Genomic DNA, 25,896 nt, shown 5'->3' with positions numbered 1-25,896 from the left:
TCTTGCAATGTGTTTCAACAAGTTTCATCTTATCATGACCTATATAGCCTTCTAACTTTCTGAGCAAAAGTCTATATGAATGGTCGTGTGGTCAGATACGTGGGTATCAACACCAACGACCATTACTCAAATCTCACTTGCTTCTGTGCTGGTGGTTTCCGTTGGAGTTTAGTATTTAAACAATCGTATCGCCGTTCTAGTTCTAGCGATGCATAACTTCAATGCAAAACCATACAACAGTACAGAGGAAATGAGAAAGCTCTCCTCCAAGCGATGAAGCTCAACTGGTTGGGGTATCCCACCAACAGAGAGCGCCACCAGCTTTTTCGCTATTTTTAGAATGCATGAGTCGTTTGCCGTCTGCTAAACGAAGTCTTTCTATATTCCGTTTAGGTAGAGAACTTGAGTCGTTTAGAAGCTGTTTAGTGGTCGTTTAGTGGATTTGTGGCACTTGGGATATTGTTATCCTTTTCTTGCAATGTGTTTCGACAAGTTTCACCTAATCATGACCTATATAGCCTTATAACTTTCTGAGCAAAAATCTATATGAATGGTCGTGTGGTCAGATACGTGGGTATGCTGGTGGTATCCGTTGGAGTTTAGTATTTAAACAATCGTATCGCCGTTCTAGTTCTAGCGATGCGTAACTTCAATGCGAAACCATGCAACAGTACAGAGGAAATGAGAAAGCTCTCCTCAAAGCGATGACCCAAATAGCCAGAATTGCTTAAGCAGCTCATTTTGGCACGCTAAAGATCGCTGCTCTAATTCGCCTTTTGCAGTAGATAAACAGCATCAAAGTTCCAGGCGGTCCTTCTAAATAGCGCCTAAGCAGCTTCCTTAAGCTACGGTGCTGGGGATTATTTTTCTTTGTGTTTTATTTTCAAGCAAGCGTCATCGATGAAATAAACAACAGGATTTGTTTTGTTTGTGTACATGTGTATATTTTTAAACCCTTAATATTCATAAATTACACGAAACGTATCACAATTTACTGTACAATCACAATCACTTCCTTCAAAATCCCTTCTTCAAAGAACTAATCTAACTTGTACAGCAGCAATGAGATGATTGGCGGCGTCTGTCTTTGACACTTTGACAAGACTCACCTTGTACCGATGGCATGCATTAAAAAGCTATGAAGTTCCACCAAGTTCGGTACACGTTCTTAACAAGCCTTAAAGTTCCATCATGAACCCTACACATAGTGCTAATCAGCCGCAAAGTTCCAAAGAGTACCATGTGCCTGTTAAAAAGCTCCATAGTTCCACAAAGTGCCGTCTATCTCTTAATCAGCCACAAAGTACGACAATGGAACGATTTTTCGTTAAACAGCCCTAAATCAGCTATAAAGTACGAGCTGGCTATTTGGGGAAGCTCAACTTGTTGGGGTATCCCACCAACAGAGAGCGCCACCAGCTTTTTTGCTATTTTTAAAATGCATGAGTCGTTTGCCGTCTGCTAAACGAAGTCTTTCTATATTCCGTTTAGGTAGAGAACTTGAGTCATTTAGAAGCCGTTTAGTGGTCGTTTAGTGGATTTGTGGCACTTGGGTCCTTGGACCATTATCCGTGCAAGTCGATTAACCGGCAATCGTCCGGTCCCGAACTGCCCGAATAATCGACGTTCTACTGTAATATAACAATTACAGCAGTGGTACTAATTAGATATTTGATCTATATAGAAAACCGCGTTTCTCCGAATCCGCGTATGTCGAGAACTGCGTATCTCGTGAACAGACTGTAATATCGGCAAAAAAGATTTAATATTCAAACTACATCAGTGAGAGCACCGCCTAAGTTGCTTATTGACATTTTCGTATGTGTGTGTGTGTGTGTAGGAATACGCGCGCGAATAGTTGTCATTCATTGAACGAGTTCAAATCATTTGTTTATGTTATTCCTGTTGTATCGCTACACCTAACCTTTACATTGTGGTCGTCCTTATTTATTGCAACAAAATGGTAAGAAAAACTGAATATATTCCGATTTAAAATGAATCACGTTTGTTTATTTACTCCAATAATAGCATATGCCTTCTTCTTCTTCTTCTTGACTTCTTATTACAGAACTATTTAGCAACTAACTTATTGATCGAATCTCTAACGCTCAATCTGGCGTCCTACAAACCGGGTCTCAAAAACATCGACACTTTTACCATGAACCAGATAGAAAAGCTGATGAAAAAACTGGAACTATTCCTAGCCACTAGCAATCTTGTTCAATGCGAAGAAGATGAATTGCAAAGGGATAAGATTATGATGAGTTTTTATCAGCAACCGGATACGGTACGTTGTCGGCATTGTAATGAAAGCTTCTCCGAAAATGTAGCATCAACGCAGCACATCCAAAACAATGAAGGAAACGAGCAAAAACCCAAACTCGAAGCAATTTCCGTGAACAATCCTGAAGCGGAGCAGAAAACCGAATTCATAGAAATCCCTGCGAACGATCCTGAAAAGAGACTGAAAACCGAAATCGTAGAAATCCCCCAGAACGTTACTCAGACGAAACCGATAGGCAATGATCGCAATGACACTCTTGCAAATGATCGCAAAAACATACAGATTGAGAACCATACCAATGCTAACACTGAGATTAGTGCTAAAAAGATGCCGAAACAAAAAGAAATTCAGCCACAAGTAAACTATATGAAAAGAAGATGCTTGCCGAGACTGAATTTTAAGATGAGCAAAGATATGAAGAATTTCTTTAAGCAAGACATCATGACGGTTCTTGAAATGGCTGTGGCGGAGAGCGATAAAGTTAAAAGCGATGTTGAGAACAAAATGGTGCAGGAACAGTTGGTAGAATGCCTAAAGCCGCACTACCCAGCAGTCAAATGCTATCCGTTTGGGTCTCGCGTCATCGGGACTGGTTCTTATACGAGTGATCTGGACATTTTCGTCGATCTGCAAGAAGTGTACTACGGAAGAAACGATAAGCCCGGCGTGGAAAGTATAACGGAATCGATCCTGAAGGTAGAGAAAATCCTAAAAAATACAAAGCAGTGGACTATCGACGAAATCATCCTGAATTCACGCGTACCGTTGCTGAAAGTCATCAATCACCGCTTCAATATGAAATGTGATTTAACGTTCAGCAATGGATTGGCGCACCGAAACTCATTATTGTTGGAGTACTTGTTAAATTTACAACCCTCAAGTAAGCCTTGTAGCCATCGAGTACTGAATGAAATGTATTTGAACCAAGTATTTAATATAGTTTTAATGTGTTCAATTGCAGGTCGTATGTTGGTGTGCTATCTGAAGAAATGGAACCGAGAAAAATATCTGAATGGGTATACTATCTCACTGATGGTAATTTATTTCTTACAATTGATGGGTTGGCTGCCAAATGTGTCAACACTTCAGGTAGATCCACAAAATGACGTCATTATCGATGGTAAAATATTATGTTCTTTATGTATTGTTGTTCTATTGTTAGTTTTCTGCTCTTACAATCATCATAAATATCAATTAATTTTTGTACTTGCAGGTTGGAATGCGGGATTTGCGACGCCGACCTTAGAAGAATTGAACCACAAATCGAAACCATTTGAAATAGTAGTCTTAGTAGAAGAATTCTTTCACTTTTACGGTTTTTATGCCAACTTTATCGTACTCGAAATTGAAGTGATTAGCCCATTTTATGTGGATTCTTGTAGTGTAAAAACTCTTTTGAAGAGTGATTTCGAGTCGCCTCATTACTCTAAAGTACCATCCCAATTTAAACGGTTGAAGCAGTACTTGCTAAAACATAAAAATGACACAAATCCTAGACACCAATTTGCTTACAATAGGCCACTTGTCGTCCAGGATCCATTCGAGCTTTCTCACAACGTAGCAAAAGGTATTTCCCCCGAGATGGCCGGACGGATAATGCGTTTATTTGAAATGAGCGAACGAAAAATAAAATATCATGTATACGGGATAGAATATTTCTTACCCAAGGAAGAGATATGGTAATGATTTGAACCATAGGCAAATATCTCGCTTTTATTTAATAATATCTTTTCAGTTACAAACCATAACTTTGATTTCTCTTAAAAGAAGCTTCGCTGTTAACATTCTCAGTTCAGCACATTCGACTGATAAGGTCATGCTTCTAAAGATTCTCTATGTAGCTTAGTTTTACATCGCTGCATGCACCCGAACTCTGATGGGCTGCATCTAAGCCTGTCTCAAAATTCACTGCATTCCTCAAGCTGTCCAATAATTTGGACTTTTTATTAATTTTTTATATATGTCTCATATGTTATACATAAAGGAAAGAATTAAGTAAATTAAATCACCATTCGTATGTTCATAAAGTTTATACAGTTTATTTCCTAAAAATAAAACAATTATTTCTAATGAAATCTCCAATACTTGGTACGGCAAGATGTGTATCAAAATGTATTTCTCATATTTTTTTTTAAATAATGTAAGTGTGAACATTGATGTGTCAGAAATAAATGAACGTTTAAAAATACTTAATATAGATGTATTACTGATATTCAGTGTAGCTCGTACCCAAAGGAAAATCAACCAGAGGTCATATTACTTCCAGAGATTTATCTTACGATCCAGCCATCGTTCTTTTCTTTATCTCTGGATCCAGCCATCGTTCCCATCGCGATCAGCTTTATTGGAATCGTTTTGCGAACCGGAACCGGAAGCGGAACCAGTACAGAAAGAGGTTTCCATGATCAGGAATACTGCCTTAGTTACGGAGGCGGGAAAGTAAAGTTCTTACTTGGTTTAATGATGCAGCCCATACGGTCGGATGAGAAGCCCAACGACATCGAACATAAATTGAGCGACAAGCGGTACATTGAGGACTGCGTGGGTTTGTGAGTTCATGCGTTGAAAAGCGGCTGAAGGAAGTGAAGGACCTTGTATTAGTTTTGTCAATTTTTGTTTCGAGTTGCAGGAGGTCTGCACAAAAAAAAAAACAATATAGAACTGATATAGACTTCTCAAGCGTTTTTTAGCTGTTGCGGAAAGCTGCATCATCATCAAAACTTTGATAAATTCCCCTCCAAATACCGAACATAGCTACTACTCAATATTTACCTTCCTGAACCGAAACAAAACAACTTTGCGCATTGTGGAGAAGCACATGTTGTACTTACTTATTATTTGTGAACAATATAAGTTTGCAGCAACGGCACAAACATGAATTCCCCTTCATTTTCCATTTCCACTGCAGCCAATTTGCACATTAAAGTACTGCTGGAGAAAGATTTCAGCGCGACTGTATCCAAATCGGCCATGTTAGCCGAATAAATATTTGCCTCAGTCGAGAGGTAAGGTTCTGTAAAGGCAATCATTTGCTTGGAGAAAGTGTACCCTTGCACGATGACGGTTCCTTCTGCTTTTGTGGCCGATTCGTACCTGATCACTTCGCCCAAGTCGGTCATACACCATTGCTCGCGAACATTTTTTCGTAGAATGAAGCCCCGCCGTACGGTCGCTATGGTGTCAGCACCAACCGTGCGCACTGATTGCTCATCTGCCGGGCTACTTTCGGGCTTGGCAAAATGCACCTGTTGCAGTTCCAGCACACGATGAACCGCTTGCACTAGGTTACACCTCCCGGAACGCATCAACTTTTTCAGGTCGAGCAGGAATGCTTGAAAAACAGAAGCCGATAAAGTATGTAACGCATCGAATCTGCAAACATCGTCATGAATGTGCAGCAAATTATGCACGTTGCTGTCTAATAGTACTAGGCTGTACACGTTTCCATAAGCTTCCACAAACCTATGCAATAAATCATCAGCCATTGCCAATTTGTCGCGATGGTACGAGGTGGACAGGAAAGTAACAGTCAAGAACAACAACATAAAATGTTGGTACGCTGCCTCGTTAAGTCGGCCCTTTAGAACCACGAAACCGGCCACCAACAGAAACATTCTATGCTCTGAAGCTTACCAGAGGGGAACGTACCGAAGGTCGCGCAGTTTATGCTGAAAGTCTGAAGGAAGCTTCAACAGTCGCAAGTGCGCCGACACTTTACGTTGTTGCTGTGGTGTTAACATGCACTGTACGCCAGGAAACCCTTCCATCCACAAATGCATTAATTTCACCTCAACACCCTTATAGATAAATTGCACTTCTTCGGCCGCAATCAAATCGCATATGATGACACAGCGACCCATTGTAGTAAGGGGCGTAGGATTTATCACATGGGTCGCTTATTTATCTTCGCAAAAATCTTCATGATTTCGTGACTGGCGCTCTGCATCATATCGGAAAAATATTTGGTTTTGTTCCATTTCCCCTTCGATTGTGCACTTCATACAGGCACTAATGGCATTGCGCGGTTCAACACCTGTAAGAAAATTTATCAAAAAATAGTTATTAATTACTGTTGTGGGCAGCCGTGCGTGCCGACCCCTGGACTTGCCGTGGCAGTTGCGCTGCCACCGGTCAACGTCCAGGGGGACGACAGTGTGTACACGCACACTGTCGCACACACTAAGCGCGCAAGGCTTAGTGTGTGCCGAGCGCCGAGCAGAGTGTGTACGAAGGCCGATCGAGCAGGAGCTCTCGGCAGGGGCGCTCGGTGCGGCTGGCGCGCGGCCTACGTTTTAAAGTGTTGTACGTTTCATCAGTATTTATTATGTATGTTTTAATAAGTGTATAAATAAAGAGCAAATAGTGCAGTTCATAACAGTGGCGACGAGGATGGGATCCTCCTGCGTAAGGGGGATCCCAGTACGAACCCGCGGACGCCATCGCGATTGGGCACGTCTTTCGCTGCATCATCGCAGCAGCCATCGCGATGGCAAAGCTCCGGGAATCCCGTGGAAGGATTGGGCCGCCGCCACCGCCAAGACCGAGGCCCCCGGCTGCCGTCCCATCAAGGGGACCGTAGGGGCAGCCGGGGGCCTCGGTCTTGGCGGTGGCGGCGGCCCAATCCTTCCACGGGATTCCCGGAGCTTTGCCATCGCGATGGCTGCCGGCGGTGATGCTGCGTGTACCTGCGCCTTTCTCTGCCCCGCTATCGTCCCTTTGCTCCAGGTCGGCGATGACGATCTTGTAGCGGCGGTGCTGAAGATGAACCACGGGCGGCATAGACTCTCGCCCTTCTCACGAACGAAGCTGTAGCCGGGGCGGCATGACCACCTCGCCCCCATTCCAACCTGCGATGCTGCTGTTGTTGATCCTGGGCGGCATGGACCCTCGCCCTACCTTTACACGTTCCTGTTGCTGTTGCTGCTGCGCTCTGCTACTGATGCTGATGCTGGGCGGCATGGACCCTCGCCCTTCCTTCACACGTTACTGTTGCTCGTGGTGCTGGATCCAGGGCGGCATGACACCTTCGCCCTCTTTTAGTGCAGTGCAGTTCATAACAATTACACTGCAAATAGATCATATGTAATTAAGTGTGATCTTTACCAGCACGCCAACCAGCACCTACCTGAAATAAATGCACGCGCTGGAACGTCTGCTATAATCGAACGCGGGAGCACCCAGTAAGCGCGAGCTCCTATGATCACTTTTGACCTATTCAGCTTGTTCATTTCCTCCACAAACGGCCGTAAAAACTCTTCGACGAATACCGGTTGTGATTCGCCACAAAACATCGCAACTGTCATCACCGGAGTATTCGGCTCGTTATTAATCTTCATGAGGATCGGCCAAAATTGGCACCGACTACTTTTACGCAGTGGCAGGCCGTCCTCAAAAAAGTCCAACTCAAATCCTTCCTGAATTGGCTGAACTTTGCTATAATAAAAACGATGAATAGGATAAGTGCATGGCCATAAGTGTACGGTGATCAATGAATACCACATTCTTACCGAAAATATGATAGCAGGCATTTTTCAATACCCTGGTACCACAGCTGCCCACCTGCGATTGACGTTAGCACTATTTCCGGTGCTGTGGGCGCTGGTGTGCTCATGAACGCCCGTGCATCTTGGGGCACTTGGAGATTATGCTGTCGCAAATGATCCAGCAACTAGTTCAAACTGCGATGAGGTAGCCCACTTTGCAAAGCCCACATCCTCAACCCATCCTCGAACGAAAGGTCCCCGTACGGAGCATCTGACGTTGCCTCTTCGACATACATATCATCCGAGTCGTTTTCCTCTCCGCTGTTTTGGCACACCGATCGTAGCGCATCAATCCCTTCCATGGGCACCGGATCGGCTTCGTGCTCGTGTGGCACAACATCATCCGCTCGGTCAGCTAAATATGGTCGCAGGAGCCATTTTAAAACAATGATCGTTTTGTCCACTCGTCCGTTCATGAGACACTTACCAACTATCCGTGGTTGCGGTTGCCAAGCAAGGCGGAGTTCCCTCTCCATTTCCCCCAAACGCCGCTTATAGGCCCGGGAAGCTGCGTGGTGCACCGTGACACAAGGCGTGTCTTGGTTGGAAGCCATTTTCACGTTTCTCGCAACACTTGCGATGGACAGAAGCACACTTGATGAAGAGCAGTTTGCTTTTGTTTATGCTTTCTATCGTTACCACCACAGCGCTTCAGCTTAGGCCACACACGAGAAAGATATGGCCGGCACGCCCGCCAACATGTCAACAACTTTCATAGCCCGCTTAGGCAGCGGTCTAGCAGCAGTTGGTTATCAAATCGAACATGTCAAATCCCATACATTTTTCATGTTCGATGTAGTGTTCGATTGCTGCTAGAGCGCTGCCTTAGTCGCGGGGTAGGAAATAATACAGGGGTCGGGCAGATCGCACAACAATGTAGCAGGACAGAAGGAAAAGGAGCGAGAGACAATGAGTGTTTTTGTCGCCTTGCAATGCGGTATATGTCAGCCATTTACGCGTTACAAACCACATGAATCAGAGCACTGCCTAAGTTCCCAAGATGACATTGCAGCAATACGCGCGTACAGTTCGTTGAACGAGTTCGAATCTTTTGTTTATGTTATTCCTGTCCTATTGCTTCACCAGACCTTTTACCTGTTGTGCACGTTTTTTTTTCTTGACCACATTTTACTGTAACAAAATGGTAAGAAGAACCGAGAAAATATTTCTTATTTAAAGCTACACTAACATGAATCACATTTATCTTCTAGTCGAAGGACTATTTAGCAACTAATTTGTTAATCGAAACACTGACGCTCAATCTGGCGTCCTACGAGCCGGGTCCCAAAACCATCGACACATTTACCCTGGACCAGATAGGAAAGCTGATGAAAAAACTGGAACAATTTCTGGCCACATGCGAGCTCGTTCCATTCGAAGAAGATGGATCGCACAGGGATAAGATTATGATGTGTTTTTATCAACAACCGGATACAGTACGTTGCCGGCATTGTAGTGCAAGTTTTACCGAATATGCAGCTGCCACACAGCATGTCCAGATACACGATCATGGAAAGGAACAAAATCCCGAACACAAAGCATTGCCGGAGGACGAACCGAATATAGCTCCTGCTAGCAATCGCGAAACCGTACAGATCGAGAACCGGCCCAATGGTAACTCTGCGACAAATGGGGAAAAGCCACAGAAACAAAGAGAACTTGTGCCCAGTTTGGACGTTCTGAAAAAGAGGTGCTTGGCGAAACAGAATTTTAAGTACAGCAAAAGTTTGAAGAAATTTCTGAAGAAAAATATCGATATGGTTATTGACATGGCGCTGGCAGAGGGCGATGAGGTTAAAAGCGCTTCGGAGAACAAAATGATGGTAGAACAGTTGGTAGAATGCCTAAAACCCCATTACCCAGCAGTCAAATGCTATCCGTTTGGGTCTCGCATCGTCGGTACCGGTTGTGCTACGAGTGATCTGGACATTTTCGTCGATCTGCAAGAAGTGTACTATGGGCGAAACGATAAGCCCGGCGTGGAAAGTATAACGGAATCGATCCTGAAGGTAGAGAAAATCCTAAAAAATACAAAGCAGTGGACTATCGACGAAATCATTCTGAATTGCCGCGTGCCATTGCTAAGAGTTATTAGCCACGAATTCGGCATCCAATGTGATTTAACGTTCAGCAATGGATTGGCGCACCGGAACTCGTTGTTGCTAGAATATATGTTTAATTTACAACCAACGTGTAAGTAAAGTTGCAGCGAGATTTTTTTTTATATATATTTCAAACAATTGTATAATCATGTTTTCAATTGCAGGTCGTATGTTGGTGTGCTATTTGAAGCAATGGAGCCGAGAAAGATCGCTGAATGGGTACACTATCTCGCTGATGGTAATCTTTCTCTTTCAACTGATGGACTGCTTACCATCCGTGGCATCACTGCAGCTAGATCCAAAAAATGACCTCATCATTGATGGTAAAATATGCTGGCTTTGTGCGTATCTGCATTCGTCAATCGGTAACTCGAGCTTGTTTTTTGCAGGTTGGAATGCAGGATTTGCGACGCCTACTTTGGAGGAACTGAACATAAAACTGGAACTGTCCGAGATGAAGGAACTAGCAGACAATTTTTTCCAGTTGTACAGTTTTCGCAGTTTTTATACCAGCTGGTTCACGCTGGAAACTCAAATCATTAGCCCTTTTCATGGACCGTCTTGGGGTTGTCCGCTGTTGAAGAAACATTTCGGCTCACCGAATTACTCTAAAGTACCGGCAACAATGGAACGGCTCAAGCGCTACCTTTTAGAACATAAACATGACACGAGCTCCAAATACCAATTTGCTTACGATAGACTATTGGTCGTGCAGGATCCGTTCGAGCTGTGCCACAATGTAGCGAAAGCCTTGCCGGCAGAAGTGGCCATACGGATAGTACACTCATTTGAACTGAGCGCGAAGCTGCTCAATGCAGAAAGTAATAAACAACTCTAAAACCTCTCTAACGTTGAATAAAGCCACCAATTTCGTTTTATTAAATGTCTATAGTAGGGGATACTAGTGCGAGTAACGATGCAATCTTACACATTCGAAAATCCTGTCTTCGTTTTTCGGTTCAGGAAGCGGTACAGATATGAAATGCGCTTCTCCATATCACGCCATTTCGTTGGCCTGGCGACCGGGTAAATCGTCCGGCTAAGCATTTTTCGCTTTCGCAGCAGCACCTGATACTCGTTGCCGGACACACCGCGGAGCCAAGCCGGCACAGAGTACAGCACACGGGTAGGATGGAGCCGATCGTCGCCAAGAATATCGATATAATCGTTCTGGCCGAACAGTGCACGTTTCTCGCACCAAGCGTTCTTGGGTCTGAAAGCAAAATCATTCAAAGAACAGTCAGGGGATTCTTTATGGGTAGAATAATGATTGGGAAAAACTTACTTGTAATCGGGCATTGGCAGCTTCTGTCCGTTATCTAGATGGGGTAGAAGACCCCGTTGCAGTATTTTGTCCTCATAACCGTACCGCCGAATGAGCGGTCCGCGAGCCACTTTGTCGGCATGATAGCGATACCGGACAGCGGTAACTTGCGGTTTCCAGAAGCATTTTGCCAGCGATGTGAGTATGCTACCAGCAAAGGCCATTTTGTTGCTGAAGGAAGGGAATGAAAACCTTTTTCCAATTAAACAAACATCTGTTTTTATCAAACTTTGTTACAAAACCACTAACCAATTCACGTTGTTTTGGCCTGTGAAAAAGAACAACAAAGTGCCTGTCAACGATTTTCAGCGAAAACCACACATCAAACAAGGTAGATACACTCAAGGTAGGCCTTTTTAATTGCTTTCTAGAAAATGTATTGTTTGCAGCATTTGATTAACAGATTTTAATATTTATTTGTCTATGATTCTACCAGAAGATTATTTCTATACATTCACGTGCTGCTTCTATACAATCGTTCAATCAAAATTATGAATATTTTGAACAGTGGTCGATTCAGCACAGCGTACCGGCACTTTGACATCTTTCCAACCGTCACCTTGGCCAATGCACACAGGGCTGACAACATAGGAAACGGGGAGGAAAAAATGCGCGTTTCTTCTTCCTCCCGGAACGATGCGCGCTCTTTTCGCAGCTGTCTCGTTTTCGCTCCTCGTGGACACGCGCTAGTCGGTGAAAATTGCGGCGCATGCAGTGAAGGGATTTACGCTTAGCGGTGCTCGACGGAAGAGAAAAACGTGCAACGAAACTTGCAGTCCCGCCGTGAAGGTGTCGTCAGAGCGGCAGTGCAGTGTGATAAGCAGTCAGCAGAGCAGCCGGTCGGGGTGGAAGGCAAGCAGAGCTACGCCCGGAGCACGGAAGTAGCGCACACCCCCCGCAGAGGGACACACACACACGAAACCCCCTTCCAAGAAAGGCACCGACAACGAGACTCTCGATCGCAGCGGCGAAACGCATTGCCGTCCAACGTGGGTTGCAGATAGATGCGAAATAATGGCCGCCTTAGACCAGGACAACTTTCAGCAGCTGATGGGCTCGCTCCTGTCTACGGACAATGATGTTCGTACGAAAGCAGAGGTACGTAAGGGTTGTGGCGCAGTCGGTTCCAAGGTCGGCATCGGAGCGAAAAGCTGCACACGCTGGGCACGAGTTTTCTCAGCTTCGCCGCACACACCCATACACATTTGTATGTGTGTGTGTGTGCGGCATGTGTTTCCGGTTCCTGTTTTTTTTTTGCTCGCCGGGGAGCAAATGGTGTGTTTTTATTTGGATAGTGCATCATCCGGGACGGGCGTCTATTACACCACGAAAGGATTCCCAAAAACTGCGATGATAACAACGCAAATGAGTCATCGTCTGATTTGTGCCTCTTTTCGGTGCCACAAAAACGTGCCCATGTATGCCCATTGCACTGGCAAATGTAACTGTTTGGAAGGCATGCGTAGCGGAAAAGGTAGGGCAGAGGGAATCTTATTGTTATTTTGGTCGCACGACGGGCGTGACCTTCCGGTGCGGGAATCGCATTTGCATGCCATGAAACGTTCGCACCACGATGATTCGATTGGCACACACACACACCCCGATCGACGTGATGACGAATAACTGTCGAAAAGAAGGAATGATAAGAACAGTTGCGGAAACGGTGGCAGAGAGGTAGCTGCCCAAAGTCAAAGGAAATCGCGCCAGCATGTGCTTTTTTGGAAGACGTACGCCTCACAGCGCCATCACAGTGAACACATACCACCTACGGTGACTAGATCTGTGGGTATATATGTGTGTGTGTGCGTGCGTGCTGGTGGGGTTTACATGATTAACGTTCGTGTCTACGCCAGACCGACGGTGCCCGTCGTTGCATGGGAGATGGGTGGTGTTGGCGTTGCTATCGATGCACACAATGTCCAAATGTATGTCTCTGTCGTGAAAGTCGCATTTTATCGATTTTACAGTGCTGCTTGACGTGCTGCCCGATGTCACCTTACGTCGTTTGAAGTTTGTTTGTGTGTTTTTTTTCTAAATTACTTCCTTTTTTCTAATTTATTTGCACGTGCGCCTGACATGTTGACATTTGCCGAAACGAAAAACAAAAAAATCTCGGATGGCCCATTGAAAACACAATTGGCGAATGCAATACGAACGCGATCGCGTCACAATATATCCCGCAGGAGGTTTACAATGCATTGCCGTGCGAGACAAAGGTTCCGCACCTGCTCGGTACGGTACAGAACCCACAGATGGCGGAAGATGCCCGAATGCTGTCGGCCGTCCTGCTGCGCCGGCTGTTCTCTTCCGAGTTTCACGAATTTTACGAGCCGCTGCCGCCGGAAGCGCGGGACCAGCTGAAGCAACAGATACTGCTGACGCTGCAACAGAACGAGTCGGGCAGCATGCGGCGAAAGATCTGCGAGATGGTGGCCGAGGTCGCCCGGTGCCTGATCGACGACGACGGCAACAACGAGTGGCCCGAGTTTCTGCAATTCCTGTTCCACTGCCACAACAGTGCGAACGTGCAGCTGCAGGAGGCCGCCCTGCGCATATTTGCCTCGGTGCCGGGCATCTTCGGCAACCAGCAGGCCCAGCATCTGCCGCTGATCAAGCAAATGTTCATCAAGTATCTGGAGCCCACGTCCGACCAGGAGGTGCGCTTCCAGGCGGTCCGCGCGTACGGCGCGTTCGTGCTGCTGCACGACAAGGAGGAGGACGTGCAGCGCCAGTTTGCCGATCTGCTGCCGCAGATCATCATGATCACGGCGGAGAGCATCGAGCTGGGCGACCCGCAGAACCTGATGCAGCTGCTGATCGACATGGCCGAGGGCGTGCCCAAGTTCTTCCGTCCGCAGCTGGAGCCGATCTTCGAGCTCTGCATGAAGGTGTTCAGCACGGTCGACATGGAGGACAACCTGCGCCATCTGGCGCTCGAGATGATGGTGTCGCTGGCGGAGAACGCCCCGGCGATGGTGCGCAAGCGGGCGGCCAAGTATGTGACCGCGCTGGTGCCCCTGATCCTGCAGATGATGACCGACCTGGAGGACGACGACGAGTGGTCGGTGTCGGACAAGATCACCGAGGACGACACGAGCGATAACAACGTGATCGCCGAGTCGGCGCTGGACCGGTTGGCGTGCGGGCTCGGCGGCAAAACGATCCTGCCGCACATCGTAAACAACATTCCAAACATGCTGCTCAGCCCGGACTGGAAGCAGCGGCACGCGGCCCTGATGGCCATCTCGGCCGCCGGCGAGGGCTGCCAGAAGCAGATGGAGGCGATGCTGGAGAACATTATGCAGGGCGTGCTGAAGTATCTGGTCGATCCGCACCCGCGCGTACGGTACGCGGCCTGTAACGCGATCGGCCAGATGGCGACTGACTTTGCGCCCATCTTCGAGAAGAAGTTCCACGAGCAGGTCATACCGGGGCTGCTGAACCTGCTGGACGACGTGGAGAACCCGCGCGTGCAGGCGCACGCCGGCGCGGCGCTGGTGAACTTCAGCGAGGACTGCCCGAAGAACATCCTGACGCGCTATCTGGACGCGATCATGGCGAAGCTCGAACTGATTCTGACCACCAAGTTCAAGGAGCTGGTGGAGAAGGGCACCAAGCTGGTGCTGGAGCAGGTGGTAACGACGATCGCGTCCGTGGCGGACACGACCGAGAAGGACTTCGTGGTGTACTACGACCGGCTGATGCCGTCGCTGAAGTACATCATCAAGAACGGCAACACGGACGAGCTGAAGCTGCTGCGCGGCAAGACGATCGAGTGCGTCAGCCTGATCGGGCTGGCGGTCGGGGCGGAAAAGTTCATGTCGGACGCGTCGGACGTGATGGACATGCTGCTGAAGACGCACACCGAGGGCGACCTGCCGGACGACGATCCGCAAACGTCCTACCTGATATCGGCCTGGGCGCGCATCTGCAAAATTCTGGGCAAGCAGTTCGAGCAGTTCCTGCCGCTGGTCATGGGGCCGGTCATGCGGACCGCCTCGATGAAGCCGGAGGTGGCGCTGCTCGACAACGACGAGATGCAGGGCGTCGAGAACGACAGCAACTGGCAGTTCGTGAATCTCGGCGAGCAGCAGAACTTTGTCATTCGGACGGCCGGTCTGGAGGACAAGGCGTCCGCCTGCGAGATGCTGGTGTGCTACGCCCGCGAGCTGAAGGAAGGGTTCGCCAACTACGCGGAGGAGGTGGTGCGGTTGATGGTGCCGATGTTGAAGTTCTACTTCCACGACGGTGTCCGGTCGGCGGCCGCCGAATCGCTCCCGTACCTGCTCGACTGCGCCAAGATCAAGGGGCCAAAGTACCTCGAGGGCATGTGGCTGTACATCTGTCCCGAGCTGCTGAAGGCGATCGACTCCGAACCGGAGGCGGACGTGCTGACCGAGCTGCTGCACTCGCTCGCCCGCTGCATCGAGACGCTCGGGGCGGCCTGCCTGTCGAACGAGGCGATGGAGGAGGTGCTGAAGATCATCGACAAGTTCATGAAGCAGCACTTCGAGAAGGAGGAAAAGCGTGCCCAGGCCCGGAAGGAGGAAGACTACGACGACGGTGTCGAGGAGCAGCTGGCCGAGGAAGACGATGCGGACATCTATCTGCTGTCGCGCATCTCCGACATCATCCATTCGCTGTTCGTCACGTACAAGGATGCGTTCCTGCCGTCGTTCCAGCGCGTGGTGCCGCACTTTGTGAAGCTGCTGCAGGCCACGAACCCGTGGGCGGACCGGCAATGGGGATTGTGCATATTCGACGATCTCATCGGTAAGTGCTGCTGGTAATTGGTGGTGGGTGTTGGGAGTTAAACATTTCCTTTAAACATGATGAAACTTGAATCATACGTATGATCTTGCGATGATTAATCATTTTATTATGGCTTAACCTTTTCTGAACGATAAGAGCGCGTAGAAAAGAAGCGAATGTGAAAGAGTGCGAGTATTTGACGAGTCTATTTTTTATGTTATCCTTCCTTGAAAACAGAATATACTGGCCCATTGTGCGTACAGTATCAGCCTTATTTCCTGCAGCCAATGTTGGAATATATCAAGGACGAGCAGCCGGAAGTACGACAGGCAGCAGTTTATGGATGCGGTGTGCTAGGCCAGGTAAGATATTTCACAACTAAGCATAAACCGAGCAGTAAGTAGCCTTTCAACTTGACTCATAAAATTTTACCCAAAAGTTGTGTATTGTGAAAAGGGGTGACCATTGAACCATGTGCCGCTCTTTTTAAAGGTTAGGGCGTAACAACTTCCAACTGCTTTAAAGTAGATCTTTCAAGTGTAGCACAGCAAATGTGGGTCATTTAAAAATTGTTATAGTTTGTTGTTCGGTTGGTTGGTTTCTCGTGTGTTTGGTCTTCGTTTTCCGTCGCGGTTAATCGCATATGCAATTGCTCTCAATTCACAGTTCGGTGGGGAGCAGTTTGCCGTTACATGTGCGCAGGCCATCTCGCTGCTGGTGGAAGTCATCATGGCACCGGACAGCCGCGAACCGGAGAACGTGAACCCAACGGAAAACGCCATCTCAGCCGTGACGAAGATATTGAAATACAACAACACAGCGATCACTAATCCGGACGAAATCATTGCGCTTTGGTAAGTGTTGACCGATGTATAGAGATCAGTTTGATGCTATCTAGAAAGGGATGAAGGGAAGTAACCATGATGAAAAAGGATATATACCCGTCTTACCAGACACGTCTGGATGGTGAGCAAATTTCTGTAATATGGCTTAACCTTTTCTGATGTTATACATTTCTTCATCTGCTGATCGTCCTTCCGATAACCGAGTTTTTAGTGTGTTACAATGTACTTAACGAATGCTCACTCCCGTTCCTCCCTCAGGTTCACCTGGCTGCCCGTTGGCGAGGACGAAGACGAAGCGGTGTACGTGTACGGCTATCTGTGCGATCTGATCCAAGCGAATCATCCAGTCATACTCGGGGAAAACAACGTAAACTTGCCGCGCATCGTTTCGATCATTGCGTCCTGCTTCTACCGGGAGGCGGTAACCGTGCCGCACCCCGAAGCCGAACGGATGCTCTCGATCGTGAAGCAGATCGAAAGCAATCCGGACCTATTCCAGGCATGCATCAACACACTGACTGCCGAACAGAAGGCGGCCCTCGAAGGAGCTTACCGGGCGGCGGCAGCAGTGACGGCGGCCGCAACTGGTGTGACGCAGTAGAGACCAGCGCCGGAAACAACAGCTGCTGCAACACCTTTTTCTCCCCCTTTTCCTTTACCCTTTTCTCTATTCCGTCGGATTGGCTCGCTCCAAGTGAGAGTGGAACACGCAATTTAACCTAAGTTTTGCAATAGTTTTTGCAGTTCTTTTTTTTTAAATTGGACATCCAAATTTTCATTATCATCATCATCATCACAGACAGCAAAGAATATAATCCTGTTAACGTGTGGTAAACAGAGGGTAAAAGATCGCTGGGGCGCGCACACATGATTCAGCTATGTAGTAAAAATAGTGGCCAGCACAGTACCGGCTTAAGATTGTTTTGGGTTCCTAACTTTCAAGAAAAAAAAAGGTCAAATGTTGCCAAGAGAACGAGAGAGGGAGAAAGTGTGTTAGCTTTCTAAATTTAAACCCTCTCGCTTATGAAGGTGCTCCACACATTTTCAATCTGTTCGGCGTTAAACCGATGTAACGATTGGTTGGTTGGTTGGACATTTCAAATGGCGCAGGATACAAATTCTAATTGTATGTTTTGTTTCGGTAACTCTGTAAAATGTTGCTTTATAAGTCCAACATCAAAGAGAGAAGTAATTTCCGTTTAGTTTCGTACTGTCCCTTGTTTTGGCAGATTCTCAGGCAAATTGTGCGTAATAGTGGTCTGCCTTTCAGCGTATTTCATTTCGTTGGTTAGGTACCTCTCATCCTTTTGAAGTCCGTTTGTGATAAAAAGCTGTAACGCCCGGTGTTAATTGTGAGTAACAAATGTTTATTGTTAGATGGAAGGGTTTGTTTTCCGTTGCACGTTTGTCCCAGACAAATTCCCCTCCCCTCCCACTACATATTGTATTGGACTTGGACCAATATGATGTTCCTCCAGACATGCGGTTTTAGCAGTACGTTTGTAAATAAAAGGAAAATAGCGGACATGTGGTGCGGCGGTTCCGTTATTTAAACAGGATATGTTACAGACAGAAATCAGGACTGGGAAGCATTGTTGCTACCATTAACACAGTGAACAAAAAAGGACAACTTAAAGCCAGCACCTTTTGTTGTTGGTCGCTTTGTGTCAGGGAACCATAGGGGTATTAGAAGAACGAACGAACCGGCGGCTACATTGGCAGTTATTGTGCTGGAAGTACGGTTTACTGGATCACGGGCAGGTTGATTCTAGGTCTTGAATGATGTGCCGGTTAGTGAAGGAGAAAAGTATGTATGCGCACTGCAGAGAGTATGTTGCTTGATTGTACGGGCTAGGGTTAGTGAGCATCCTTTTTTTTTCTAGTGAAATATTATACCGCACACATCACTACAAGAAGTGAGCAAGCAGATATTACACCTACACCAGTGTTGAGCGCTACCAGTACACCCAGCAGAGTACACTATTTCGCATTACGATCTTAAAGATGAACCTCTTCGAGCACACTTTCGGTAATGTTGCTGACTAGCAATAGTAACAGTTGAGAACCGGATCGGATAAGCGGTGATAAGGCAGAGCGTGGAGATACAGCCGAGGAGAAGTACTTTTCATGCTCGGCTGTAAAAGTGTAAGCGGTGCATTGCAAAACCAATAGATGGACCTACGATGGAATAGTTTCCTAAAAACTCTATTCAAATATTATTATTGGCAGTATGTCACACTGAGACGGAAAATATATTCTGATTAATCAAATCACTAATCTACGCGACTACTAGAATCAACTATCCGAAAACTTTTTTTCGTAGAATTAAAAAGGCCCTTTTTAGCTTTGATTTGTGGATTAACTGATTGTGCTTCATGATTAATTAGTTTTAAATCGACCTAAGGGTATAAAAATGTACTTCCGAATACAAATAATTCATTAAGAATATGGTCTGAAATAGATCTGCTTAAATGGCATACGGATAGCAAAAATGCTATATTTATCTGTTTATCTAATTATTCATTTAAATGAATGCTGGTTAAAGTAGTAGAAGCAACAGCGAATATATTATGCGTTTCGGGTACTATTTCATTTGCTATGTATTTTATCATGCAATCATACTTTCCATGTACGATATCCAATGATAGCAGGAAATAACATTTGAGCGGTTAATTTGAAATGCGTTTGCTTTCTTTGTCGCCTTGCATCTGGCCACGCCAAGCGTTGTTTGAGGTATTTTCTGTTGTAGACAATTTTCTTGAATCACTTTCCCGCTTTTTTGCTTGACATTAGAAAACACTGCCAAGGTTTCTTTACAATCCAAAGCGCCCCCTCAAATGAATGGTCCCTTTTGAATGACGTCATCGTATTCTCGTTCGATGTCGTATGAGTAAGCAGGACGGCTATAGCACAAATTAAAACTATCGTGGGGTACGGCTTTCGAACAGAAATGCTGGTCGCGGGTGCTCGAGCATCGCCTCGTTCATTCGGGTTACCGTGACACAACATACAACACCAAAATCAAGTAAGTTCCCGTGCCAATTTCGTGTAAAAGGAATTAACTGAACGGATCGAAGTGAGAATATTTAGTCTAAATTTGTTTCCAAACGCTGCAGCTTTTGGAGCATTTATTAATTTGGAGCTCCATGTAATACGCTGTGAGGAATACGGGCTGCGATATGTAGCGAAAAAATCAATTCTTTTTGGGAACGCCATGTTGGTTCGCCACGTGGTTTTTGCAAGCGTCGAAATTATCGTTTCCGGACTCGTGTAGTGATTTCATAGGTTATTTAGCCATGATGCATTTTACACGAGCTGTACCTCATTTCGGTTAGTAGATTTTTATTTTGAGTTATTCGCCACAAAAGCTATAAATCTCCTGCTTTCCCTCAGCGAGCGGCCAAACCATAACCTCAATAACCGTAACTAATCAAGTGCGTCTTTCCCTTGCTTTCTCCACAGCATGGCGGACGCTGCTCCAGCCCGTGGTGGATTTAGAGGAGGATTCGGCTCGCGTGGCGGTGCCCGCGGCGGTGGTCGTGGTGGACGTGGTCGCGGCCGTGGCCGTGGACGCGGACGCGGCGGCAAGGAGGACTCGAAGGAATGGGTGCCGGTGACGAAGCTGGGCCGCCTGGTGAAGGACGGCAAGATCCGCACGCTAGAGGAAATCTATCTGTACTCGCTCCCGATCAAAGAGTTCGAGATCATCGATTTCTTCCTGAACCGTCTGCTGAAGGATGAGGTGCTGAAGATCATGCCCGTCCAGAAGCAGACCCGTGCCGGTCAGCGTACCCGCTTCAAGGCGTTCGTTGCCATCGGCGACAGCAACGGTCACATCGGTCTGGGTGTGAAGTGCAGCAAGGAAGTGGCCACCGCCATCCGTGGTGCCATCATCCTGGCCAAGCTGTCGGTCGTCCCGGTGCGTCGTGGCTACTGGGGTAACAAGATCGGTCGCCCTCACACCGTACCGTGCAAGGTAGGTTCGATGATACGTTTTTCGGTTCAGAATGGCGGACAGTGTCTTAGTAGGCGAACGAAGAACGTGAAAGATTTCCAAATGATGATAAAACCTTGCAAACTTATGCGGTTTCCTCGGATCGGTGCGCAGTTAGCGGCTGAAAAGATGGCCTTACACGTCTGATGGTAATCTTGTCACGTTCTTCTCGATATCTAATGCTTCACTGCCAAAAAAAAAAAATGCTCATTTACTCCTGTGCGCACGTGTACTAATGATATTATGTTTTCCGCTTTGTGTATAGGTCAGCGGCAAGTGCGGTTCCGTTTTGGTGCGTCTGATTCCGGCTCCGCGTGGTACCGGCATCGTATCTGCCCCGGTTCCGAAGAAGCTGCTGCAGATGGCTGGTATTGACGATTGCTATACCACCACCCGTGGTTCAACGACCACGCTCGGTAACTTCGCGAAGGCCACGTACGCCGCCATTGCCAAGACGTACGCCTTCCTGACGCCGGACTTGTGGAAGGATCTGCCGCTGAACAAGACCCCGTACCAGGAGTTCGCCGACTTCCTCGACAAGACCAACAAGACCGGTCAGCGTGTCATCGAGATGTAAGGATTTTCTCCTCGCATCTTAATTGACGTGCAAAGGCGCTGGTGCGTCATTTGCTGCTGCTGCTCGATCATTGCCCGACTCTAGGGGAAGGCAAGCAATAAAATTGCTACTCGTTTTGGCAACGAAACGACAACAACACAAAGCACATGTCGAGTACATTTTATGCTCAAGAAAAAACCTCCGAAATGGAACTCTAAATTCTTCTATAGTGGGACGGCTCTCTTCATCCTTGGACTTTATTGCTTAATACCACCGAATGTGCCCGTACGACTAGGGCGTGCGCTTCCTTTTCACTATCCTGCGGTGGGTGAATTGCACTTAACCCTTAAATACTCGCAAGCTCTGCAACACATCGCTTCCCAACGTCACTCCAGATCTATCAAACCTTTGTGAGCGAACTTGGGAAGGTTCTTCGTAATGAATTCAACGTACACTGGGTGCAGGAAGCACTTCTTGAAACTTTCCATCATCTTGTCAATTTCGGCAAAATCCATCTCGAATCCTTCACCGTTCTCCGGTATGTCCATGATTTCGGTCGCATCTACGCACATGAATGGCACAAAGGTGGCCGCGAGCAAAAACTCTGTAGGACAAAAGACAAGAAGTTGCGTTAGAATACGATAACAAGCGAAAAATGGAGGCCAACCAATTCCTACCCAAATGACCACACTTGAGCATCTCCAAATGTATCTCCAACAGGGTGGGCAGTTTGCGCAGATAGCCAAACTTGGTCAGGCACGCGGTAAGCTCCTCGTGGTAAAAACTGATCAATTCGTCACGGTGCGCTTCGCGGGTGTCGATCGATACGGAATTGTACATCGCGTAGATAAGATCGACCGCTGGCGTTCCCCACAGACTGAGCTGGAAGTCGAGCTAAAAATTCAAACGACCCAAACGGACGGTAATGAGCATTTCGAAAACGTAATCAATCCATCTTTCAGCATGCTTTCCGCTACCTACCAGCATAATATCGTCCAGCTTCCCTTCCGTTCGCTTGAACATCATGTTTTTGAAGTGACAATCACCGTGGTTCAGCACGTGCACGTAGGACGATGGGTCGTAGTTGTAGATCGCGGAGGCACGCTTGAAAATGCTCTCCTTTATGCTGGCGATTCTTTCCGAATATTGCTCCAGTCCGGGCATTTCCTTCACTATCCCTGCCAGCATCGCGATGCAGCTTTGCCACATTTGCAAAAATTGATGATTTTCTTCGAACAAATTGTAGACGCCTTTGTTAAGATTTTTCATTTCCGGCAACTGTTCGATGGGCAAATGAAGGCAATAAGTAAGAATGCAGCGCTACGCTGTGTAGCTCGGGCGTTTGCTTACCGTGTCGACAAGGTGCATGGAGGCCGCGTGCCAACGGGCCACTTTGGCAAAGACCACCTTGGATTCCTCCAAATCCAACTGCTTCACCTTCATCTCGTACCCTTGCTTGGTGATATCTTCAAATACCATGACCCAGGTGGGAAGCTTTTCATGATAAAGAAGTCTGCGAAGTATAAATGGGATTTTGGGACAGTGACAGCGTTGCGGATTGCGGTGACAGCGGATAAATGTATCCATTTATCAAAAATGTATCGTTTATATGTTGAATTTTAGAACCTTCCTAGATGTGTTGCGTTTCCATAGCTATTTTATATTTTTTAATCACAACTAATCATTTGCCGTCCCCCGTAGTTAGGCCGGACTATACTGTCGACTGCCGGAAGTGCCGGAATTCTGTTTAGGCTAAGCAAGAAATAGCAGTTTAGCTCAATGTGTTCTTACACAGAATCCAACAGATCCGCACGGTTGCATCTTTAACGGTGTGCTCTGTATGGAATGAAAGCTCGTCCTCTTTTTTGTACTATGCACTGGCATAGAAATAATGTCAGACTGCTCAGGCTGATTAAATTGCCAGTTAATCCGTTTGCATTATTAGTTGCATATTAGTTCATTTGTTTACATGCGTCACCGCGGTTAGATCACACAATATATGCGCATCTTTTTGCGGTATTGTACTCCCGCCATCCCACATCTTTAATGGTTTATAATTCAACCCGGTACACTAGACGTTGTGGTTTTTATATCCTCATCTGGAGGGCGTATTAAGCTAATGTGTAAACCAACATTTATCCAGCTCTCGTGTAGGAATATCGGTGTGGGTTGAGACGATTCAATTTCACATGTGTTGCGGTAAACGTAGATGGAGTTCCTACATTCTTCAATACGAATACCCATTGATATTCTATAGCATTTTGAAAATAAAAGTGTTACATTTGCATACTAGAAGCATTTATTATTTTTTGCCAACGTCGTGGGATCGATTTATAAAGGCCCTTTTTCTCACATAACCACATAGTTAGAACCTTCAAGGTGTGATGTTCTAAAGTCGGAATCGAATCTTGTCCATTTTTCGAGAACATGGCACTTGAACTCATACACCAATGGGGAACTCTTCGACTTTGCGCTTGGAAAATCGCAATCATAATGTACAGGAAAGTTTCACAAGCTGAACAATTATAAATGCTGCAAATTCAGCAATTATCCAGACAACGTTGTAAAAATAGCACTACGAGCGAAAGCACGCACGGCATCATATGACACGAAGCCACACACCCAAACAGACATACGGTGGGTCATATTTTCAGTGGTATGCAGACATAATGATATGCAATATCAGAAGCAGATGGAACCTCTAGCCATCAAACAGTCAAATACAGGTTTTGGGCTGATATTTAATGCAGTTTATCTTGCCGGGTAAAATACCCAATTTTTTATCATCTCGTCATCAAATCGATCAAATTATTCTTATTTCTCCATAGTCTTTTGATCGGCTTTGAATGATGATTTAATACGGACAAAAACTACAATGCAAAAAAATGTACCAATTAGCATATTCGTGGTTTGTGGTTCCTTCGTTGGAGTGATCATTGCACAACAACAATTTTAAATAGAACATTCGCATTCCGCTTCACACACCTTTGCTGTGGAGACACAAATATGAACGTTTTTCTTTAGATTATCATCACATAGGGAAGTGGATTGAAAGTGGATCATCCACTTAGCATAGCGAGAAGCTACTAGACACTGGGCACTATGTTTTATATATAGGCCAGGTTTAGATGGGTATCTAACAACGATCGACCGTTATAGGAAGCGACAGGACCATTCAGGACCATTCCCTTTTTTCGATTTGCAAAAGCCTTTCTGGTTGATAAAAACACCACACACACGTCCCAACCATATCTTTCGGAACAATATCAGACTGTCGGCAGGCAGGCCGTAATAAAGAACTGGGTGTCAACGTGCAAAGATGGCTCGTGCCTTCAGGTTACTGCAGGGCCAATCGATTAATTAACACCATCGCGACGTAATAAACTTTTATGGCAATTTCATTGTTTTGTTCCCACCTTGCCAAACCATTCCCGAGGCTTATCTAATCACACAACTCGACCGGGACACAATTTTGCGGCAGACAAGATCGCCCGATAGGCCCTCCACAATGGGCGACCACCCACGGCATACGTACCTCGCACCCAGCACGGTGTGATCGCCAACGGACTGCAGCAGCCGCTGCATCGCCGGCACAATGACGGTATACATCAGCGTCTCCGTCTCGAACACGTACCCATCCTTGAGGATGTCCTTCTTCAGGCCCTCCTCGGAGGGCAGCGTCTTCACGATCAGTGACACCTCGTCCGCCGATCCGCTGTGGCGTACGATCGCGCGAAAGATCACGCTCGCAAAGTGATCACCCGGCTTGGTGCCGGGCAGGATGCGGAACTCGTCCACCGTTAGCGCACTGTTGCGCTCCGCATGGCGCAACACCTTCTCGAAGAAGCTTCGGTTCATCCAGCTCGGTGCGTTCATCTCATCCTTGTTGAATGCCATCGTGAGGCGCCGGTTCCGATCCCGATCGTTGTATCACTTAGCGAGTTTTGATTGCGCGCGAAGTTGCTCAGTCCACTCGGGTATGTGCGCGCGCGTTCGCCGTTGCTAGCGACCGTTATGTTTGGCCGTCGGTTTACAACTGATCGCGTGCTGCGCAGAATCAGCAACGCGTCGTCGCGATGGGTGGTGGTGGTGGTGGTGGTGCTTCAAATCGTACATTCAAATCGCACAGTGCTACACAATCATCGCGACCCAAGGGTAACAACAATGAAGATTGAAGACACACAACCCTCGCTCCCTCCCATCCGGTCCGAACACCAATCAGTCGGAGATGACGTAGAGATGGGCGCGTGTGTATGCTGATAGTGGTGAACTGATATACAGCCTGCATAGGGAACGCAGGCCCAGTGCCAGTGGTGAGGGAAGATGGTGTAAGAATTAGGTGCCCTGGCGGGATGACGCCTCTTTAGAAGGATGTTGATATTTGTAAGGGCGAAATGCGTATACGGATGGTGGAGAACTAAGTGCACAACACCCTTCACTATCAGTGCAACCAGCAACGATCGTACCCATTCGCGGCTAGTTTTCTTCGCTTCATG

General features: G+C 46.8%; 7 protein-coding genes across 11 annotated transcripts; 4 read left to right on the top strand and 3 right to left on the bottom strand.

Annotated features, from left to right (window-relative positions):
* The first annotated feature begins 1,851 nt into the window (after positions 1 to 1,851).
* On the top strand, positions 1,852 to 4,477 carry LOC11175637 (terminal uridylyltransferase Tailor). Its single transcript, XM_061649006.1, has 4 exons — positions 1,852 to 1,963; positions 2,069 to 3,164; positions 3,246 to 3,404; positions 3,498 to 4,477. The coding sequence occupies exons 1-4, from the start codon at positions 1,961 to 1,963 to the stop codon at positions 3,965 to 3,967; spliced, it is 1,728 nt and encodes a 575-aa protein (XP_061504990.1). The 5' UTR covers positions 1,852 to 1,960; the 3' UTR covers positions 3,968 to 4,477.
* LOC133391950 (uncharacterized) lies at positions 4,438 to 8,538 on the bottom strand. 3 transcript variants are annotated; one of them, XR_009765376.1, is made up of 5 exons: positions 8,255 to 8,534; positions 7,792 to 8,182; positions 7,410 to 7,717; positions 5,057 to 6,317; positions 4,438 to 4,857 (listed from the first exon to the last, which is right to left on the bottom strand). XR_009765376.1 is itself a non-coding variant. In XM_061649007.1 (4 exons), exons 2-4 carry the CDS (start codon positions 7,893 to 7,895, stop codon positions 6,181 to 6,183), a joined length of 549 nt encoding a protein of 182 aa, XP_061504991.1. In that variant the 5' UTR covers positions 7,896 to 8,182; positions 8,255 to 8,538; the 3' UTR covers positions 4,438 to 6,180. The 3 variants fall into 3 exon arrangements, 1 of the variants encoding a protein (XP_061504991.1); XR_009765377.1 differs by having other exon boundaries at positions 4,438 to 5,615; positions 5,747 to 6,317; XM_061649007.1 differs by having other exon boundaries at positions 4,438 to 6,317; positions 8,255 to 8,538.
* A 176-nt stretch (positions 8,539 to 8,714) lies between these two features.
* On the top strand, positions 8,715 to 10,812 carry LOC4577115 (terminal uridylyltransferase Tailor). The gene is made up of 4 exons (XM_001230752.4): positions 8,715 to 8,971; positions 9,039 to 10,020; positions 10,094 to 10,252; positions 10,319 to 10,812. Exons 1-4 carry the CDS (start codon positions 8,885 to 8,887, stop codon positions 10,765 to 10,767), a joined length of 1,677 nt encoding a protein of 558 aa, XP_001230753.4. The 5' UTR covers positions 8,715 to 8,884; the 3' UTR covers positions 10,768 to 10,812.
* On the bottom strand, positions 10,781 to 11,850 carry LOC1271503 (large ribosomal subunit protein mL51). Of its 2 annotated transcripts, XM_310309.6 has the most exons (3): positions 11,503 to 11,850; positions 11,215 to 11,424; positions 10,781 to 11,142 (listed from the first exon to the last, which is right to left on the bottom strand). In XM_310309.6, the coding sequence occupies exons 2-3, from the start codon at positions 11,415 to 11,417 to the stop codon at positions 10,854 to 10,856; spliced, it is 492 nt and encodes a 163-aa protein (XP_310309.5). In that variant the 5' UTR covers positions 11,418 to 11,424; positions 11,503 to 11,850; the 3' UTR covers positions 10,781 to 10,853. The 2 variants fall into 2 exon arrangements, with proteins under 2 accessions (XP_310309.5, XP_061504989.1); XM_061649005.1 differs by having other exon boundaries at positions 11,215 to 11,850.
* Positions 11,851 to 12,215: 365 nt separating this feature from the next.
* On the top strand, positions 12,216 to 19,127 carry LOC1271502 (importin-5). Its single transcript, XM_310308.8, has 5 exons — positions 12,216 to 12,351; positions 13,437 to 16,026; positions 16,243 to 16,367; positions 16,672 to 16,859; positions 17,109 to 19,127. The coding sequence occupies exons 1-5, from the start codon at positions 12,268 to 12,270 to the stop codon at positions 17,449 to 17,451; spliced, it is 3,330 nt and encodes a 1,109-aa protein (XP_310308.5). The 5' UTR covers positions 12,216 to 12,267; the 3' UTR covers positions 17,452 to 19,127.
* Positions 19,128 to 19,713: 586 nt separating this feature from the next.
* On the top strand, positions 19,714 to 21,563 carry LOC1271501 (small ribosomal subunit protein uS5). 2 transcript variants are annotated; one of them, XM_310307.7, is made up of 3 exons: positions 19,714 to 19,875; positions 20,313 to 20,826; positions 21,110 to 21,563. In XM_310307.7, the coding sequence occupies exons 2-3, from the start codon at positions 20,314 to 20,316 to the stop codon at positions 21,419 to 21,421; spliced, it is 825 nt and encodes a 274-aa protein (XP_310307.5). In that variant the 5' UTR covers positions 19,714 to 19,875; position 20,313; the 3' UTR covers positions 21,422 to 21,563. The 2 variants fall into 2 exon arrangements, with proteins under 2 accessions (XP_310307.5, XP_003436600.1); XM_003436552.2 differs by having other exon boundaries at positions 19,791 to 20,180.
* Positions 21,564 to 21,625: 62 nt separating this feature from the next.
* On the bottom strand, positions 21,626 to 25,534 carry LOC1271499 (uncharacterized). The gene is made up of 5 exons (XM_310305.8): positions 24,936 to 25,534; positions 22,751 to 22,913; positions 22,382 to 22,678; positions 22,078 to 22,294; positions 21,626 to 22,004 (listed from the first exon to the last, which is right to left on the bottom strand). Exons 1-5 carry the CDS (start codon positions 25,295 to 25,297, stop codon positions 21,787 to 21,789), a joined length of 1,257 nt encoding a protein of 418 aa, XP_310305.7. The 5' UTR covers positions 25,298 to 25,534; the 3' UTR covers positions 21,626 to 21,786.
* Positions 25,535 to 25,896: the final 362 nt, after the last annotated feature.

Source organism: Anopheles gambiae, chromosome 2 (genome assembly GCF_943734735.2).
Source record: "Anopheles gambiae chromosome 2, idAnoGambNW_F1_1, whole genome shotgun sequence".
NCBI classification, from domain to species: domain Eukaryota; kingdom Metazoa; phylum Arthropoda; class Insecta; order Diptera; family Culicidae; genus Anopheles; species Anopheles gambiae.
Note: the sequence above shows the minus strand (reverse complement) of the source record. Positions and strands in the feature narration are given on the sequence as shown.

What these genes read in the sequence shown, in the direction of transcription:
- LOC11175637 (XM_061649006.1), top strand. An exon ending in GTTAAATTTACAACCCTCAA is followed by an intron (nt 3,165 to 3,245) that starts GTAAGCCTTGTA and finishes GTTCAATTGCAG; the next exon opens with GTCGTATGTTGGTGTGCTAT. An exon ending in AAATGACGTCATTATCGATG is followed by an intron (nt 3,405 to 3,497) that starts GTAAAATATTAT and finishes TTGTACTTGCAG; the next exon opens with GTTGGAATGCGGGATTTGCG.
- LOC133391950 (XM_061649007.1), bottom strand. Translation starts at nt 7,895, where the DNA reads ATGAGCACACCAGCGCCCACAGCACCGGAAATAGTGCTAACGTCAATC. An exon ending in TGCCTGCTATCATATTTTCG is followed by an intron (nt 7,718 to 7,791) that starts GTAAGAATGTGG and finishes TTTTTATTATAG; the next exon opens with CAAAGTTCAGCCAATTCAGG. An exon ending in AGCGCGTGCATTTATTTCAG is followed by an intron (nt 6,318 to 7,409) that starts GTAGGTGCTGGT and finishes ATTTTCTTACAG; the next exon opens with GTGTTGAACCGCGCAATGCC.
- LOC4577115 (XM_001230752.4), top strand. Translation starts at nt 8,885, where the DNA reads ATGTTATTCCTGTCCTATTGCTTCACCAGACCTTTTACCTGTTGTGCA. An exon ending in GTTTAATTTACAACCAACGT is followed by an intron (nt 10,021 to 10,093) that starts GTAAGTAAAGTT and finishes TTTCAATTGCAG; the next exon opens with GTCGTATGTTGGTGTGCTAT. An exon ending in AAATGACCTCATCATTGATG is followed by an intron (nt 10,253 to 10,318) that starts GTAAAATATGCT and finishes TGTTTTTTGCAG; the next exon opens with GTTGGAATGCAGGATTTGCG.
- LOC1271503 (XM_061649005.1), bottom strand. Translation starts at nt 11,417, where the DNA reads ATGGCCTTTGCTGGTAGCATACTCACATCGCTGGCAAAATGCTTCTGG. An exon ending in CTGCCAATGCCCGATTACAA is followed by an intron (nt 11,143 to 11,214) that starts GTAAGTTTTTCC and finishes TTTTGCTTTCAG; the next exon opens with ACCCAAGAACGCTTGGTGCG.
- LOC1271502 (XM_310308.8), top strand. Translation starts at nt 12,268, where the DNA reads ATGGCCGCCTTAGACCAGGACAACTTTCAGCAGCTGATGGGCTCGCTC. An exon ending in GATGCGGTGTGCTAGGCCAG is followed by an intron (nt 16,368 to 16,671) that starts GTAAGATATTTC and finishes CTCAATTCACAG; the next exon opens with TTCGGTGGGGAGCAGTTTGC. An exon ending in GACGAAATCATTGCGCTTTG is followed by an intron (nt 16,860 to 17,108) that starts GTAAGTGTTGAC and finishes TTCCTCCCTCAG; the next exon opens with GTTCACCTGGCTGCCCGTTG.
- LOC1271501 (XM_310307.7), top strand. Translation starts at nt 20,314, where the DNA reads ATGGCGGACGCTGCTCCAGCCCGTGGTGGATTTAGAGGAGGATTCGGC. An exon ending in CTCACACCGTACCGTGCAAG is followed by an intron (nt 20,827 to 21,109) that starts GTAGGTTCGATG and finishes CTTTGTGTATAG; the next exon opens with GTCAGCGGCAAGTGCGGTTC.
- LOC1271499 (XM_310305.8), bottom strand. Translation starts at nt 25,297, where the DNA reads ATGGCATTCAACAAGGATGAGATGAACGCACCGAGCTGGATGAACCGA. An exon ending in CCATGCACCTTGTCGACACG is followed by an intron (nt 22,679 to 22,750) that starts GTAAGCAAACGC and finishes CCCATCGAACAG; the next exon opens with TTGCCGGAAATGAAAAATCT. An exon ending in GCTCAAGTGTGGTCATTTGG is followed by an intron (nt 22,005 to 22,077) that starts GTAGGAATTGGT and finishes TTTGTCCTACAG; the next exon opens with AGTTTTTGCTCGCGGCCACC.